Genomic DNA, 18,231 nt, shown 5'->3' on the forward strand with positions numbered 1-18,231 from the left:
TGTACAGGTAGGACCAGAGCAACTTATTTCCACTTAAACTACTTCCAAAATGGTGTGGACATGGGGCACAAAAGCATTTTTAAGTCCTTTAGAGGAATTTTGTAGCACAGAATAAAACAGGTTTTCTTAAGCTACCTCCACTGGGAGTTGAAATGAAGGTCCTTTACTTGGCAAAGGACAGGCAGCAGCACCTGCGTGGTTGCTTACTCATATCTCAGCAGAGAAGTGATAGCAGAGAGAATCCCTATTTTAACCTTTTATCGCTTGAACTCACTTGCAAGCCATTCTGAAAGAGCATCCACAATCTGTTCAGAGAGGAAGGATGGTCTTACGTTGTCATTACTCTTATCCACTGTCTCCCCATGACTCATTTAATTCCTCATGTGAGCATACAGAACAAAAACACACAGTGATGTCAGGAATGATAGAAAAATGATTGCTGCAGAATCAACCTCCACTAGCAAGTGGCAAAAGACAAAATAAATGAGCGTGGCGCTGAGGCACGAGTTAAAGATCAAAATAGGCAGCATCACAACAAGCCCTCTACAAAGCGGCTCCTGGAATGGCACTGTTCGGAATCACGCTGGGCAGACGCCGGGAATCGTCCTTGGCACGCAGCTAGAAAAGGAACTCCCTGAGGCAGGAGGGAGAACTGAGCCCAAACCGAAGCTCAATGGGCAACTCGAGAGCTGCAAGCTATCTGTGGCAACACTTTTCAGTTCCTTCTTTCCCTGACAGCTGAACTAACACTTGTCACAGGAGTGCAAACCAGGCAATTATAGCAAGCATGTACACCACAGGGCCAGACAGGCTCGCTATTTATAGTTCCCTACTGACAGAGCTTTCCTACTGTGCCGCTGCACACAGGTTAAGGTACAGTCCATGCCTTGAAGGGCTCAAAGCCTAAATAAAAATAGAAAGAGGAAGGACTAGCAACCCCTCTTATGATGAGAGCCAAGACTCAAAGATGAAAGGATAAAAAGGAAATCCACAGCAGAGCCTGGAACAATGAACTCCAACTTCTCCCCCGCAAACTGCCCTTTATTTTGTTAACTCCTTCCCTGCCTGAAGTGCCACCTCGCCACTACTCATCATTAGTGCCAAACAGTGATAAAGTGTCACTGAAGTGTTCTTGCGAGCTCCGGCCCGTCTCACCACTGTTAAATTGCTCTCCCTACCCACAGCAGAGGTGGGAGAAGGGATGTGTGCCTGCCCTTAACTCCCTCCTGAGACCTGGGCCTGGTCCCCATTGACGGGGTGGGCAGCATCAGACCAGGGCAGCACCCTGGTGCACTGACCCTGCTAAAGGGATGATAAACCCCAGGAGCGGAGCAGGCTGCCAGCTTCAAGTGCTCAGTGTCTCAGCCAACTGCGGATGCAAGTCAAAGTCTCCTTTGTTTCACAGGGAGGATTAAAACACGAGCTGTTTCTAACTTGGACTTCGAAGTGTCATCTTAGCAATCTGAAATGCGGTCAGCCAACAAAGAGAAAGCTTTAGAAATACATTTTTTTTGTATTTGAAACTGGAGCCCATCCACTGGCCTATTTTTAGGCATACATTTGAACTGGCCATCTTACAATCCTGCCTCTGTTCTCCTGCAATAAAAGGCAGAGAGGATTCACTTGACCTGCAGTATCAAATACAGAGAGAGAGACATTTGTCTGGAAAAGAACCACCCAAAATAGCAGTGAAGAAGTCATGCTGCGACATGAACTGTCAGTGTTGAGATATGAAAAATGAGTATTATAGGAGCTGGTAGACTTTTTCTAATGCCATATTAATGAAAACAACTGCTAGAAAATTATATGGTGATGCTAATTAGTATCTGTAGTTTTAAGGACCTGAAATCTTTCCCTTTTACACTGAATACACTACATGCATAAGAGTAAGAAATAATCCTTGCTGAGGCGAGTTCTCAGCTTTCTTCAAGGATTCTTTCTAGATCCGCCTGACATTTCCTTTGCTAAACATGGCTTTTAGCTCAGAAACTGATGCTCTTGCACGAGCGAACCCTCCCCTGGCAGCTGGGTTTTGATTGATTGGTTTGACCACTTGCGTTAAACGTGATGCAACACACTATGACAAATGCAAGCGAACATCAGGATGGAGTGCAATGGAAATGCTGCATGCTATCTGACAGGTCAGCAGGAGGGAGAGGAATTACTTGCCCTGGTAACAGCACATGGAAAAGCACAGAGGCAGGGAGTAGGATGGATGCATTTGCAAACATCTCATATTCCCTAAACTTTTTACAGCTTCTCATTAGGCTTTGCAATATCCTAAAGTAGACAATTATTACTATACTCATTTTCTGTCTTTCCCCTCCTTCAAGCAGCCAAGGAAAGAACCCAGAAGACCTGACTGCAGATGTATTAGCTTCCCCCTATCACGTCAGCAAGACCAGATGTACCACGTGTTTCCCACTGACAAGGAAAGAAAGGTTAAAACCTTGCATGACAGGTTAACAGCATGATTTGCAGCAACAGCTTAAATGGCTGCAGGCACAAGAGACTTAAAGACTTAAGAGCAGCTACTACTTCAGTCCAAGTAAATATTTCAAAATAAAATTAATTAGTGGTGACTAGCGGATTTTTTTTTCCTTCATTTTAACAGCCCAGGCTGAAACAGTGATTTCTCCACAGAACTTATGCTTTCAGCGCCAAAACTGCTATTTCACAGGAGCAGAAAGAGTCCTCTCAAAGATTCATTGCAATTTTGTTCTTCACTGTAATTGCAGCTGAACTGGAGAAGCTCTCTATGAATCTGAGAGGTCCGTGTTACTGTCAGAGGGAAGCTCCAAGAGCAGCTTTTATGCTGCTCCAGAGACGGAGGACAGCATCATGGCTCAGTGTCCAACAGAAGTAAAGTGTAGAGGAAGGAAGTGTTCGCTTTCTGATTCTTGTCATAAGAAATCTCCGTCTATGCAGGCCACAAAAAAGACCTAATAATCGCCTTACTTCCAATTAAAAGAAGTTTCTCAACACCTTCCTAGACACAGGCAAAAGCACGGAAGGAAAGGCCTCAAGGTAACAAGTACCTAACCAACACAAACCAAAGTCTGCCTGAGCCCGGAGAAGCAAAACAGTCAAAGAAGTCATTTGGAAACAATCATTTCTAATCCACAATTACACTTTTTTCTCCCAAGATTTCCCCCCCTGCCCTTGACCCCTGGCTCCATCTCAGAACAAAGCCAATTCTCTTGGGAGGGAGGAATCCATCATGGCCCACTGAACTGTCTGGACTATTTTTAGTTAAATCAAACATTCCTAAAAACCTCAAGCTGCTTGTACATTAGGGAAGGAGAAAGGAAACGCTGTGAACATGCACATCCACATTTCACACGGGAAGCGCAGAACACAGCATGCCACCTACCTTGCAGCATGAAAGCATAGCTGGGCTAAACACAGAGCTTGAGGAAAAAGGCAAAGAATATTTCACCAGGCAGAGAAGGCAGAAAATGAAGGCAAGATTGCTGACCCCCCTGAGCTGGAAGAGGCAAACGAAAGGTCTCTGCTAGCGGTTGGGAGGCCAGAGAGATCCGAGGGCCAGGCAATTTGCACTTACCCACTAAACTGATGAGCCGCAGCTCCAGAGCACAGCAACGAGGAGGGTGCCAAGGGGAAAGGCCGGTCAGCCAAGGAGTCCTGGAGGTGCTTTGCAGGTAGAGGAAGTCCTGCTGAGAAGAGCAGGACAAATACGGAAAGGGCCAGGAGAAAGCTTAAGGAGTGGTTTAGGGAGAGGCAGAAGATGTGAGGGGCAGTTCTACGAGCGGGCTGATGCTTGGGACTTTTAAAGACTAGGTATGAGGGGGAGGAGTATGGAAAGAGCATGGAGAAACTCGTTTAGACCATGGCGTAAGTGGAGCGTAGCACAAATCTGATTAGAAGGGACACAACTGTTGTGCCAAGTCATTTCTTCCTACCCTGCAGGGTTTTTACGTCGTCTTTTATGCTAAGCAAAATCCATATTGCTGTAAGAGTAGCAGTGTAGCACTGAGCCTCTCAGTGGCAAATGTTACTGAATTTGGCTAATAACTGTTGACAGAAAGCAAGCAAACCCCGACCGCAGGGGCTGGCCTAAGTGTTCCTGCATGATGGGTACCAGAAAAGCACTAGAGATGCTGTTGCAGACTGTGCTGTTTGTTCAAACAAATCATTTGTTTTATGGCTATATTTACAGCACGGGGGTCGTAGCCAGCATGTTCCAAGTGAGTCATTACATTCTCTCTCCCTCATTTCCGCAGATGTTTCACACAACTACTAAAATATTTTCAGGAGTAAGGTCAGTAACATGCTGGGCAGCCCAGCCTCCTTACAACCACCCCGCTCTGTGGACTGTCAAACAGTACAACATCCAGCCAGGCCTCAAGGATGAGATTATCAAAAGAGTAAAAGGAAATATAAATCACTGCTGAGAAAAGACAAACAAGGAGTTAGAAACTCAAGTTTCCTCTTGCTACATCACTATGGGATCAGCAATGGGCCTTGCTCTTCTACCCATCTCATGAACCTCCATCAGCACAAGCACATGGAGAATCTCAGAGAGAAGGATTAACAGTGATGCCAAAAAACATACAGAGCACAAGTAGAGTTGCTGCCTGAAGTACTTACACCCGCTTTCCCAGGATCAGACTGCAGTGTCTTCAGCTGCCTCCCTGTAGATGGAATGATGTCTCTTTACAAGGCTTTCTGTATGGACAGATGCAAAATCGTGAGCCTGCAAGAATCACAACATTGCTGCTCCACAGGCCTTAAGGCAAAGAAGAATTGAGACACCAGGATAGGGTGATAAGGGTGAGCCCTTCAGGGCTGTGGCTTTACTTGACCTCGAAGCTCACACACACTCTCCAGGCTGGTCAACACCTCACCACTCCCTTCATTACTTCAAGGACACACAATTTCTGCCTCTTCTTTCAAGGGTTTATGAGAACCATTCGCACAACACTTTGGATAATTCTGGCTTTTCCTATTGCTCCTTTCCACTGCTGAGTTTATCTCCCTCTCTCCTATTTTTGCTATGTGATAGAGAGCCCCTTTCAGGCAGCCATCCTTCTATAGGATCTCCCCACAGGGGCATTAGCTATGACCTTGGAGACGCAGCACTGAATGCGATGCTTGCTATAAACCCTCGCTGTCCTCAGCCTTATCCAGTGCCTGAGCTGGCAGAGACCATTGCATTGCTTTTAGCAGCGCCTCTGGGTGTGAAGCCTCTCCTGGAAGCCCACTGTGTGGGCAGCAGGTTGACTCCTTTGCTCCACTCTTGAATGTCACCACTCAGTACAAGTCTGCTGACTTCCCTTCTTCACAGAAACTGGCTGTGGGAAGCGTTAGAAAATCAGTTACACATGGCATCTTGGAGCCAGGAGCCACTGGTGGCATTTGCACCACCAACAGTGGTAAGGAACCTCCTGGAGAGGAGAGGAACATGTCCCACTCTGCCTTGGGGAGCACAATGTGCCATGCAACAATGAGCCATTGCAAGTGAGGAGCAGAGAAAGATCCATTTTGGATCTCGCATCAGTTTCCAGGGCTTGTAGTTAATGTCTGCAGCTACCCAAGACTGTCTCCACTGCTACCTTGTTTGTTCCCCCCAGGTTATTCACCTAGATGTTTCAAACAGCTTTGCTACATAAGTTTCCTCTGATGTGATGATGCTTGGGAACTTTAATTAGCTTTGTTCACTCCAGATACTCAAAAAAAAATCATAAGATTGACTTAAAATGAGTCTTTGGTTTTATAAATAATACACATGGGGAATTTCTCTGGGACTGATGGTAGCTCAGGCCAGAGGACTCTAGAATCACATTTCCAAATGTCTTTCCAGCAACTTCATGGTATTAAATTAAGCACGTAATCATATAAATACACCATACAACAGCAATAGAAGAACATGACTGAGGATACATGAACTCAAGTACTCAAACTAGAGAAAATCCTGAAATCTGGGTGCCTGTTCTTTCTCCAGAGCTTCTGTGCATAATAGTACCCCATCAAGCTATATAAATGCCAACTATTTTTCTCCTGAGGCAGCTGCCTTGCTGAGTGCCCAGAATGGATGATGCTCAATAAAGGAAATAGCTATTCAGTGTTATCCTCATTCATCAGTGTTCAGCCAGTGCCTTATTTGTCATTCAACCCCTGCTCTAGAACCAGAAGCTTCTTCACAGGCATTTCCTTACTGCCCTCACCACTGCAGTGAGTCAGTCAGTTCTCCCCAAACCCACATGATTTTACAGAAGGGGAACTGAGGAGCAGAGTTATTAACTGTGGGGTTTGGCAGCAGCACCTGGCACCCCGGGGTCAAGGGAAGGATACAGCGATCCATTCAGGGAGTTCGGGCAAGGCAGCAGAGGAGCCAAGCCAGCCGTGCAAATCATGCATGCAGGTCCACAGTATGGCAGGAGTGGGAGAAAAATTAAAAAGATCCTATTGTAACGTATCAGCACAGAGGCACCGAAACAACAGCCCCATTTGGGAGGAAAGCTTCATCCTTATGTAATGCTTTAACAGATAAAAGAGCTGACAGCACCAATTACACTCAAACCTACACCAGAGCAGCACCACTGCTTTAGTATGGACCAGGCTCAGAGAAACAAAATGTTTGCAGTAAAGTCTTCCAATTTCTCGTAATAAACGTAAACTCACTATTTTGCAAGAGAAAATTGAACCCTGGCTACTAGCTACACTACAGCTAGACAATTAGTAGACATTTGAACATCTAGAGACTTGTACTCTGGAGGAAAACCATGCTTAGAATGCAATACGTCAACTCAAAGAATGAAGTTCGTCTGGATCTACATTTTTCCAGCGGTCAGCATACCTTTTCTTTCCCAGAAGTGTCTCCTTTTTTCCAAAGTAGATATAAAACAATCCCTGTAGAAAGGAAAGTTTCCCAGTGGCCATCCCTCAGACAGCCCTGCGAGCATTAGGGCAGGGACTGTTCTTATTTATACACTGTGTGCCCAAGGACTTTGCTTCTGTCAAATAAAAAAAGAAATTAATTGCCTTTCCTCCAGAAATATCAGCACACTCTCCTCCTGTCCCCTACATTGACTTATCTTAGGCCACCCAGGCTTTCCAACTTCCTGCATCTTATCAGTCCCACTTGAAAGCATCTTCTCCCTCCCCCTTTTCTTTTCCCATCTAAACTTCCCTTGCACTTCCTCTCCCCTTTCCCAAAAACCAAACAAACCCACATTCTTATTCCCTAATAGAGACTGATTCATGGTTCATGCGTCAGCAGCTGCTCTCCTGGCCAGAGCCAGCTTTAATTGACACATTTCAGCTGCTGCCAAGCAATACATGACAACACCTGGGGAGCAGGGCTGCCATCGGCCCAGGGGCCAGCAGCACTGGGAACGCAAGTCAGGTGAGGGCTGGTGTGATGCAGCAGAGCAGGAGAGAACGTGCATAGCAGTTGCCTTCAGAGACTGAAAGGGAGATCCTGAATTCAATCAGTTATTCCTCAGGGTGCAACACTGGAGCACATGCAAGCCAATTAAGTCGAACAAGGGAAGAGGTGTAGGTTAAAAAAAGATCTTGGCTCAGGCTTTGGGTTTAATCTAGAACACTGGAAGAAGAAAAAAAGGCAGTTTTAAGAGTACTTTCACAGGAAGGCATTCATCCAGCGCTGTTCTCATCTCAACACCTCCAGGGACCTGCTCTGCACTAACAGCGATACCTGCCCCTCTTCCTTTCAAAAATTCTCAGTCCACATGAGGCACACCTGACAATTCTGGAGTATCAGTACCAGCCTTCGAGGCACATTCAAACAGACACTGCTCCTGTTACACTGCACAGCAAAAGGAACTGAATATTTGGACCCTGAAACAAAGCAATTTGAAGTCTGGGGTCCTTGCACATTTAATAAGGACTGCACGTGACGTTCAAAAAGCGAATCCTGACCTTCTGAAGCAGCACGTTTTCCTGCTGCACCCAGGGCGCTCTGGATTGCTGCACTAGAGAGAGTAATCCCAGGTCCTCAGCTCTGCCCCAACACAAGCCAAGGGTCCTGGAGAGCAGATGGAGCTGTTCCAAAGCTGCTGGCTCAGCAAAGCCTAATGCTGATTGCAGTGACTACATTAGCAATTGGAAGCAGTAGGCAACAGCAGATTCAACTAAAGCCTTAATCTCGTTGCCCAGAATGGTTTGTAGCGCGCACTGAGATCTGTCAATGTGAAAAACACAAGCTTATGATGTGTACGCAGAATATAGTGAGGTTTATTCATATTAAATACACCTACTGGCATCACTACTTGTCACATACTTGTTTCTCCAGGACACTGAGTTCATTCCCACTTCAGGAGACAGACCGTTTTTACTTTACATAAAATAGAGCTACCAATCTGTTTTCCCTGAAAAACGTATCACTGAAGCTAGCAAAACAATACAAATGGGATTTATTCAGTACAAACTATACAGAGATTTTCTTTTTACTGGTTTAGGGAGTTATGCACAGCGTATTATCTAGATAAGGACAAAATGATTCCAAATATACATACAGACAGCTGGAATTCAAGTGTCTCCAGTGCTAGTCAAAACCAAGATTTCTGGTATTTAGACACTTGAGTCCTGGTCCAGATTCCAATTCTCCCCGCATCCATTCAGTTTGTTTAAAATAATAAGCAAAATCCAACAATAGCCCTTTTAAAGGCTAAGCAGATTTTGCCAAAAGTAACAGTGACATGGGAAAAAGCTTGCTTCTGAAGAATGTGTTTGCTGACTAAATAAGCTTGGTCAGCCTGGCCAGAGGAGTTGTGTAGCAAATGCACTATGTGTAAATTATTTCATGCAAGTGCAGTTTTCTCCCTCTTGTACACATCTGACTTTTGTTACTCCAGACAAGCCCAGGAGAAGTAGACTGGAAGCATTTCTGATGGACAGAGAGCAAAAGGAGAATTTAACTACGGTGTTTGTCTGCAAAGGTAAACCAAATTATAACCACAATCTCACTGAAAACTAAAATAAAACTCTATAAAACAGTTAGAAAAAACCAAATATTTTCCCCACTCAAACTGGCTCATCTATTTTTGGAAAACTGCTAGAATTGTCTTGCCCAAGAACTCTGCACAATCAACCAGTATTATGTAACCAAAAGAGGAAAAAAATACAATAAATCACATGTTCTTCCCACCTAATGTTGCAATCCTTTCGGTCAATTCTGTGTGCAAGTCCCCACCCCCTCCCCACTGAAAAATCTCCAACATCCCCAAAACAGAAACTGGCATCTTGTAATGGCTATATTTCACCTACAATCTTACAGGTCCCCACTGATATCCGGGGTAACTAACAGCTCTTACCGCCAACCTAATTATAATGCGATTAAATACATTGTTCAATCATCAAAATCCGGGATATCATCATAGGAATAGCCCCGGTAGCCTTTGGAAGCGTAGTATGCAATGCGCAGGTGGTAGAAGCCTGGCAGAAACACCAGGATCCCAATGATGAGCACGGGGATAGCACGGTCCATTCCCTGCAGAGAAGACAGATGCAAATGCAGTAAGAAAAGGTCGGGGGGGGGGGTATCTTCCCCTTTCTTCTTAAGTCGTGCCTCAAGAATTCATCCCTAAGGCCTAGGTAGCTGACAAAAAATAAAAATTCATCTTGAATCAGAAATATCTCCGTTTTCTCCAGGCTGAGCTCTAAGTCCTCTCCCTGGCATCTCCTCCTTGCTACAGGAAACCCTCAACTGAACTTCTCCTTCAGATAGGAGGGGTGGCTCCTCCTAACACTAATCACATAGCAAAACTGCCAGCCACAGGCTGGGTGCTGCACGCTTGGCTGAGAGCGAGCTCTCCTATCTGGGCCTGGAGTGCTTCCGAGGCAGCCAGAACGCTGCCGTTTCCATCACGATAAGCAGCAGCTGCCGACTGTAAAGCAATTGCATACCACACAAGGTGAAAGAGGAAGTGTGCCACAGAGGAGCACCAAGTCAACTACAAACAACAGATCCCCTTTCAATGGATCATAAATACTGAGAGATGAGAAAAGCAGCACTGTGTCCTATATAGTGGTCCGGTATCTCCTACCCAAGTTACCAGATGAGCTTCACTACAAGAGGGATGATCCCAGCATGAAGTTTTTCCAGGACAGCAAGCTGACATCTGCAGGGCCGTAGCATTAAAATGAAACTGAACTCCAGGGAGGACAGGGAAACTCAGCCCTCCCCGGCCGATCTCCAGTCCAGCTACGAACCTGCTCCAGACTTACAAAGTGGAGACATCAGAGGGCTCTGCTCCCAGAGAAACAAGGCTGTCAGCAAACACCAGCAAGGCAGCGGAAGGGATTACTTCCTTGCTTACAGGCCTTTTGCTCTGAATTTCTACACTGGACATGATGGTTCATGGGTTTTGAGGAACAGACAAGCAATGCAAAACTGGTTACAGAAAGTAATCAAACCACTTACACCTTTGCTAATGTATCCTGCCAAGAGGAGAGCGCCTATGACAATGAGGAAGGTCCCAATCATGAAGAGCACAACAGCCAGTGCAATTGCCTTGTAGGGGATTTTCGGTGGGCTCTTCTTGAACTGGATGGAAAAAACCCAAATGTTAAACAACTTAACTCACCACAATTCCCCTCCCACCATGGCAGAGATGCAAATCCCACAGCTAGCAGAGATGACATGGGACAAACTGTTGCAGCAGCTCTGCTGCAGGGCTCGGTAACAGCCCTTCTGTGAGGAATCCTGCCATGGAGGCCCCTGCTGTCTGAGCCAGCGTTTACACCCACTGCTTCCAGATCTGCTCCGATTTTCACCTCCCTCCAAAGAGCTGCATCTGACCCTATTAAACAAGCCATCTTGTTTCCAGTTAAGCTCTACCAGCTTTCTGGAGGAGAAGGGCTTAAGTGGTGGTTTGCAGTTATCTTTGTATCTTTCTGAGCTGAGGATGCTCTACTGGAGATGAGCAAAAAAGCAGCCTCCTGTGCACATGCAAAGCGACAGCAGCCTTTCCTAGTAGCTTACAGTCAGAGCAGCAGCAGAAAGATGTTTCCTTCCCCACTTTTTACCTGCAGGTCAATATATCCATCATCAGTGCTGGAGAGCTTGGAATATTTGACTTTGCTACTGGGAATCCCAGCAGTCAGATTTGTACGTGATGGCATCATTACAAGGAAGCCTGGGCATCAGCTAGAACCTGGAAAACAAAGAGAACAGCAACAAAAAAATCAGAGCAAACTGGATGACAGAGTCTGAGAGACATGGATCAAGTTTCTTAAGAGAAAGAAAAGCATCAAGCCTGTACTAACCAAAAGGCATCTTTGTTCTTTCTCATAACTTAAATCTTTTCAAACAAACCCTTGTATTTGAGCCTAAAATACAAAAGCATCGATGTAGCTCCAACAGGGTTTGCCAATATTTGAAAACAAAGTCAAACTAAGGTAGAGCTTATGTTTAAAACAAGTAGAAATTCCAGATTAATATACAAAGTATAAACCAGCTCTCATTTCACAAGGAGACCACACTTCCAGCAGGGACATGTCCGAGGTCCAGCTATTTCTAAACAAGGACACTAGCAAATAAACCCAAACCAGAACTAAACAAAGCAGCTTTTCAACCAGCCGGATATTTTGCAATAGAGCCATTTTACAAAAAAAAAACCCCACTGGAAACTAGAATGAAATGGAGCTGTCATTCCCGAGACAGCTCGAGCCATGACTCAGAGGGAACATGACAAGGGGATGGAGCAGTTAGTGGATGAGGTAACCAAAGAACCAGCAAGGAACTAAAAAGCATAGGTCACTTGTCTGTCTAGCTGCGAGGGAGGCAGCGCTCAGGGTAAAGCTTTATTTAGTTACGCCAGAGCTGTACCCTGCAATTTCACCACGCCACGAAGCCGACGCCTGCAGTTTTGCTGCCAGCAGTGACAGTCCCAGGGAGAGAGGCAGGGCCAGCTCCCTTCTGTGCCTCAGAGGCCAAGTTCTCAGGAGCTGAAGCCTAGGTCTGGCCGGCCAACACATCCCTGACCGACTGCAGAGCCCTTGAGCAGGGCCTGACAGCAGGACCTGGGCGCTGGGGGTCTGCTCACCCACAGCCTTGAACCTGCACTGCAGCCCAGGGCTATGGTTCCCAGAAGCGATGCAGAAAACAGGCTGCCCGCACTCCCCAACTTCAACAGCTTTTTAATTTTCTGAGAAAATACAGAATAAAGAAAGGTGCGTATCCCAACTGTTCCAACAGGAAGAGCCAAAGATGCCTTTTCCATAACATTATTTGGCATCCAAGGTAACAGCATTCTCCTCAAAATATTTAGTCTCCACCCAAACTGAAATCTTTTGTCTCCCTCTTGCTAACTGCTAGCACATTCCCCTGCCATCAGGTTTGTTCCTTCTGCAGTAAATTTGACTTTTATAAAAAGCACCAACACCCTGTGATCTTAAACCCCCACAGTTGTACCTTTAACTTGAATTTTTTTGCTTTTTTGGTAGCAAAACTCAAGCACAGACAAAACATTTCTAGCCCCAGAATCGAAATATCACCCATCCTCAGCTCCTTACACATCCATGTTTCTCAGGCCACAGTACTCAAATACCCCCAAGGCCCCCCACGTGCCCAGGGGGTAGATGTGCAGGAGGGGAAGAAGCCAAAAGAAATCAGCACATCTGAACCTGTCAGACCACACCTGAACATTTCCTGACTCCGCACCATTTTACTCGCAAGTACCATGGGACTACTTACTGCCCGTCTCCTTATTTACCAGGCTAGTCCTAGTGCCTTCCTAGAAATTATTTTCAATTTAAACTTGCATAAATCATCCTGCCCATCCTATTACCTTGCTTACCAACAAGAAAGAGGTTATTAAGGACAAATGCAAAAAAAATACTCTCAGACCTCATGTTTAAGGGCCAGGTTCAAGTCCACTAAGCTTCACTCTCCTTGTGCTCCACGTTGGTTCAAGATCAGAAACAAGCTCAGTGCTGTGCTCCAAGAGGCAAATAAATGGTGAATCACACTTGTAATTTGAGTTTTCTCATATGATGTGCTACAGGCATGTTTTAAACACAGCCAGAACCCACACTACCTGGGGGATGGCTTCCAGGGTAGAGCGCAGGCTCACAAGGGGAGCGTGCCAGTAAATGCAAACACAGCATTTCAAGCCCAAATCCTGTTTATCCCTTACATACGAGCAATATATTTTTCTGCCCTCTCTGCCCAGGAATAAGGAAGGGGGATGTCCTTTCTCGCCCTTTTGGGAGCTCAAGCATCACGCTTGCCATGATAAACGTGCCCGAACGCCCTCCTCCACACCCGAAATGGTTTCTCTGCTGCGGAACAGGAAGCTCCCAACATGTCTGAACTCCCCCAAAACTGCAGGCTGCACTCCCTGCCCCACGCAGCTTCCAAATGTTAATAAAAGCACGCCAAGCGTGTTACCTACTGTTCGTGCTGCTGGTCAAACCCATCTCTCCGCTGCTTCTCTTCCGCGCTGCCCCGGTTGCAGAACAACCCAGGAAGTTTACTGCTGATGAGAGTCGTTTCCTTCCAGGTTATGGCAGCAGCCTCTCGCCTGCTCAGCTCCGCTGGGTTATTTTCAGCCTCGCACTCCAGATTAGCAGCCGGAATTACGGTGTCCTTGGGCGAGGCGGCACGGACCACGTCCTGGTCACCCAGGCCCACGTCAAGCGAGACCCACTGGAGCTAATCTGTCATTTCAGGGCTGCAGTTGTAGATGGTTTATGAAACAGCACGTTCGTACGCATCGCTCCTACACATACTTTAAAATAGTTGATTTTCTACATGAAGATCTGGACATAATTAACCCAGACACAGCACAGCCCTCCATCAGGGCCAAGTACATGACAGACAAGCTACAGCCAGAAAATTATTTCTAGCACCTGGAACAATATTAACAGATGAAACACAGCCGGGGATCTACTTCCTCCAACTGCTCCAAACAAGGGAAGTGCAGGAATTGCCACAGTTCAAATTCCTGTAAATCAATAAAATAGGCAGTGGATTGAGAGCCTGAAAAACCTAATCTCCTTCAGTTTCAAAGAATTCTCCCTCCCTCACCCTTTCTTCTTTCTTTTCTCCTTGGTAAAAAAGTCTAAATATGTAAACATCAAAAATTTACTCTCAAACATGGAGAAACACAGAGAGCATTTAGTAAGCCTCCCCAGCTTTTTTCTTTTGTTTTTTTGTTTTTTTTTTTTCTTTTTAAGGGAACATCTTAATTTTCATTATTTGGGTATGGCAATGGCAAAGCAAACATCCAGCTTCTTGAAGGATTTATCCAGAAAGCAGACCATACACAAGTCAAAACATAAGTGTGTAGATAGTAACGTTAAAGGATGTTTCTTACATGAGGCTACTCAATTTGATCATTACAGCTGTAAAAATAAGCAATTAAACCACTTGGCTTATTTGTACACTGTGTTTATGAGTGGAATAGCACAAATAGAGCTTGGTAACCCCCACTACAGCAGGAGGTTGTACCAAAAAGAATTTGCTTCAATCACTAGCCCAGCTTGACACATATAATTAAAACCCAGAATCCTTCCCTATTTCAGCATCATGAATCTGCAATTCTTCACAGAAGCACACGTTTTCTTGCTGTACCTGTGGGTACCACAACAACGATCCCATCTGAGAAGCATCACACCAGGAGGGGAAAAAAGCCTCCTGGTTAATTAAGGTATCCACTACTACTGTTGTGGGCAGTAACTCAGCAATTGCTGGAAAACTTCAGGGCAGCTAAAGATCTTGCTTTCAAAATCTTTTCTTAAAGGCGCTAAATTAACCAGCAAGAAAGAATTCTCTTAAATAAATGGGTATGCTCTGGAGACATGAGCCAAAGCTCAATGTGGGAGCTGAAAACCAAGCAGGGAGCCGTCTGCATCACAGCGGAAGAAAACCACAGTCAAAACCATCTCTGCTAATAAAGCAGTGCTGCTACTACCAGTGAAGGGCCAAGGGCAGGGGCATGAAGAAATCCTGTCCCCCAGCTCTGAGGGACAACTTTCCATCACGATGGTAGCCTTATCATTCTGACACAGCAGAATTTGTTCCTTATTCAGTACTGCCACCTTGCGAAATGCTGCTAAATCCGTTGCGTTTTCCAAGCGTCACGTTTTCAGACAGCTTATGCTCGAGATACTCTTGCACTGCGGACTCGTGAGAAGTACGCAGCCTCCTAAAAAATATGCACACCCACCGCACTTAAGAGCCTGTAAGTACTACTTACCACACAGCACCGACCAAGCCAACTGAATTGCTGTTCAGTGTTTTGTCATTTGTGACAGAGGAGTCACTCAGGTTCCAGACGGAGGGTAAGGATTTATGGCTAGCTGGTAGCAATACAGTGAATGAAGGAAAAAAACACAGTAGCTGCCCAATACAGTTTTCAAATCCTATTTTTCATGATCAGACTTCAGGGTGAAATGTGCTGTAAGCTTTTATTTTCATCAATACAGACATGATCACAAATACCCCCAATTAAGAAGAATTGCTGGTGGCACAGGCACATGCACTACACTTGCCAACAGCAGCGTGCGAGGTGTGGGACGGGGCACCCCATGAACGCGACACGCACAGACCTGCGAAGGAACAGCTTAACGTCAACAAGTCAGGAACAGCAGAACCAAACCCAGGAAGGGTTCGCACAGCTCACCGTCAGACCAAGGAACTTCCAGTCACGGCTACACCACAGCATGTGCCTACACACTCAGACTTCACCGTGACGCCGAGTGACAGCTCCAGAACAACCCCTGCTACGGGCAGCTCTGGCATCTGCCGAAGTTAATGCATTTTAACAAAAACCTGTTTCACAGACCTCTTCTGCTTAAAGGAAATAGCATCACAGACCCATTAGTTGTAACCACACGCCTCCATCTCAACCCATCTAAATGATCAAAGCAGAAGCTGGTAACTCCAGTGCAAAAAAGCACAAGCTTGCCTGTTGCAGAGCCTTTGAAAAAGGAGCTAGGGTATATTAGCATAGTCTGACCAAGTGTTGGTTCACCCATCCACATTTAAACAGGATAAAAGCCCATGAAATTAGATTCTTTATTTCCATTTTCCACACTTCCGTTAAAATACCACCTTCAAAAATAAACGGATGAAGTAAGGTCAAATAAACTCGCGGCATAATTGAACAGCAACCCTAGCCAACTACAGTTCCACAGGTGAAACTCTAGGAAACATCATCTTTACTCAAGTTAAATATTGCACCCCTTCTCTAACACAAGTCAAGAGGAGTAAGATATTTCACCTTCAGACAGCATCTAAGAGATTATTGGAAGTACAGGAATAGACTAGAAAGAGGAGAATTTCCTATTTCCAATGACACCAGTATAGCAAAATAGTAGGTTGAAAAATATTTACAAAGATATCTACACAACATGCCTAACAGTGCTCATACGATGCTCCGATGCACTGGAATTGCTACCACCACCATTTCCTTCTCAAAGTCTGCTGGCCTCTCCAACGAGCGGACCAGATCTGCCCCTCAGTCCTACTCCAATTAAGAGCCTTCTTGTTGGTCTTCGATCTTTGGAGCCAGGTAGTATTTTAAGTGACCCATATCAGCAATCTTGTACTCCACAACTGGGAAAAAGAAGAAAAAACAGCATTCAGAAGGTTTTTCAGAAAAGCTACCCAGCCAAGAGTTCTTAATGCAGTTCTAAGGTGGCAGCATTCCACAAGATTAAGTAAAGTGGCTTCTACTTACCCAGAGGAACATCTGCAGACATGCTGAGTGTTACTGTAGGTGACAGGGGAGTGGCTTTGGTAAAAAAATTGAGGTACCTCAGGGCAAAGGTCAATTGGACTGGCTCATTCATCTCTATTGTAACCTAGAAAACCATCAGCCAGGTTAGACTTCAATACACACAAGCCGCAGCAAGTTTCTTCAAGTCTCTCAAATAATTCCGACATCTCCAGCAAAGGCAGGCAGTGCTACTCCCTACTCTGGTTCTGCTGAGCACTGCTTGCAGGCCCAAGGTGTAAGGATCTAAAGTTGGCAACAATTTGTTAACTCTAATCTATCAACCAGAGAAATACATGATCCAATCACCCAGCTTTAGCACCCAACAGGTCAGAGAATCAGTCATATTAGTATAAACCTCAACACTGAGGACACCACGGTAACTGCGAAGGCTTAACTTACAGCTTCTTCCTCTTTATCCACGTTACTGGTCTGTGACAGCTTGATGTTTCCATTGCCCAGCTCTCCATTGGCTGAAAATTTCACACCGTCTTTTGCACAGGAGATGACAACTGCATCGCCGATGTGGCTCAGATCTCTACAGATGCGTGCAAATTCAGCAGAAGGCATTTTCACTACACAACTATATTCTTGCTCCTGCGAAGGAAGCGTCACAATTAAACTTCTACCACGAAGCCTGGTGTAGTCGCTATACTTGAGTTTGTCTAGTCTTTCCAAAGGAAAATTACGTTACCAGCTCAAACTCCAAGGCTGACAGGAACATGGGAAAACACCCATTTCTAAGAGACAGTGTAGTCAGTCATTGGAGCCACTACTTACTGGAATTCCAAGCTGTTCCACATCGAGATCCATTAGCTTCATCTCATAATCAGAAACCTTTTCCTGATCTAAAAGAAACAAAGCATAGTTTGACCAAGGTGTTTCCAAGAAGTTACCATCCTGATTTTAAGTTTTGCCCCTTCCCCCTCACCAAGTAAAACCACCTCAATTATGGCAGTAAGATCTACCTTGTTTAGAGTTAGAGATCTGAAAGTGACTCAAACAGGCTTTTGTTGGCTCTAAGAGGACATCAGCCTGCCAAGAGCATCTGTACGTGCCCTAAAGAAGCACCCTGCTCTTACAAAGAAAGTATTGGTCAAGTTGACCACGCTAACATCTCCAGACTGTTTCAAGAATTTAAGTATCAGATGACCCCTCCCATTTCTGAACTATTTATTGTCATTTCCTTCCCCCCCTGCATCCGCATGGTTTATGAAGACTACCTAAAAATACCACGGTAGCAAAGCAGTTCCCAAATCTAACACTCACTCGGTGCTTCAAACACTAGAGCCAACGTATCCGCATTGTCTTCTGCTCTGAGAGTTATGATATCTTCGTTTCCAGCACATTTCAGTATTTTGGACATGCTACGGAGGACAAAGGGTAAGTTACTCACAGGATTGCAAGCAGACAAAGCAGGAACACTCGCCCACTGCCAACTACAGACTGTGAAGGCCAGCGAGAAGCCGCCGGCACCCCCAGCACACGGAGCTGCGCAGAAGGGGCAGGGCTCGGCTCGTCC

At 45.4% G+C, this 18,231-nt stretch overlaps 2 protein-coding genes across 2 annotated transcripts; both read right to left on the reverse strand.

Moving 5' to 3' along the window:
• Positions 1 to 9,334: 9,334 nt before the first annotated feature.
• TMEM230 (transmembrane protein 230) lies at positions 9,335 to 13,413 on the reverse strand. Its single transcript, XM_009708345.1, has 4 exons — positions 13,379 to 13,413; positions 11,014 to 11,141; positions 10,409 to 10,531; positions 9,335 to 9,475 (listed from the first exon to the last, which is right to left on the reverse strand). Exons 2-4 carry the CDS (start codon positions 11,110 to 11,112, stop codon positions 9,335 to 9,337), a joined length of 363 nt encoding a protein of 120 aa, XP_009706647.1. The 5' UTR covers positions 11,113 to 11,141; positions 13,379 to 13,413.
• A 2,706-nt stretch (positions 13,414 to 16,119) lies between these two features.
• Positions 16,120 to 18,101, reverse strand: PCNA (proliferating cell nuclear antigen). Its single transcript, XM_009708346.1, has 5 exons — positions 17,979 to 18,101; positions 17,490 to 17,557; positions 17,112 to 17,306; positions 16,674 to 16,797; positions 16,120 to 16,549 (listed from the first exon to the last, which is right to left on the reverse strand). The coding sequence occupies exons 1-5, from the start codon at positions 18,073 to 18,075 to the stop codon at positions 16,467 to 16,469; spliced, it is 567 nt and encodes a 188-aa protein (XP_009706648.1). The 5' UTR covers positions 18,076 to 18,101; the 3' UTR covers positions 16,120 to 16,466.
• Between the last annotated feature and the right edge of the window lie 130 nt (positions 18,102 to 18,231).

The sequence above is a fragment of the Cariama cristata genome, unplaced genomic scaffold (genome assembly GCF_000690535.1).
Source record: "Cariama cristata isolate BGI_N322 unplaced genomic scaffold, ASM69053v1 scaffold13429, whole genome shotgun sequence".
Lineage (NCBI taxonomy): Eukaryota > Metazoa > Chordata > Aves > Cariamiformes > Cariamidae > Cariama > Cariama cristata.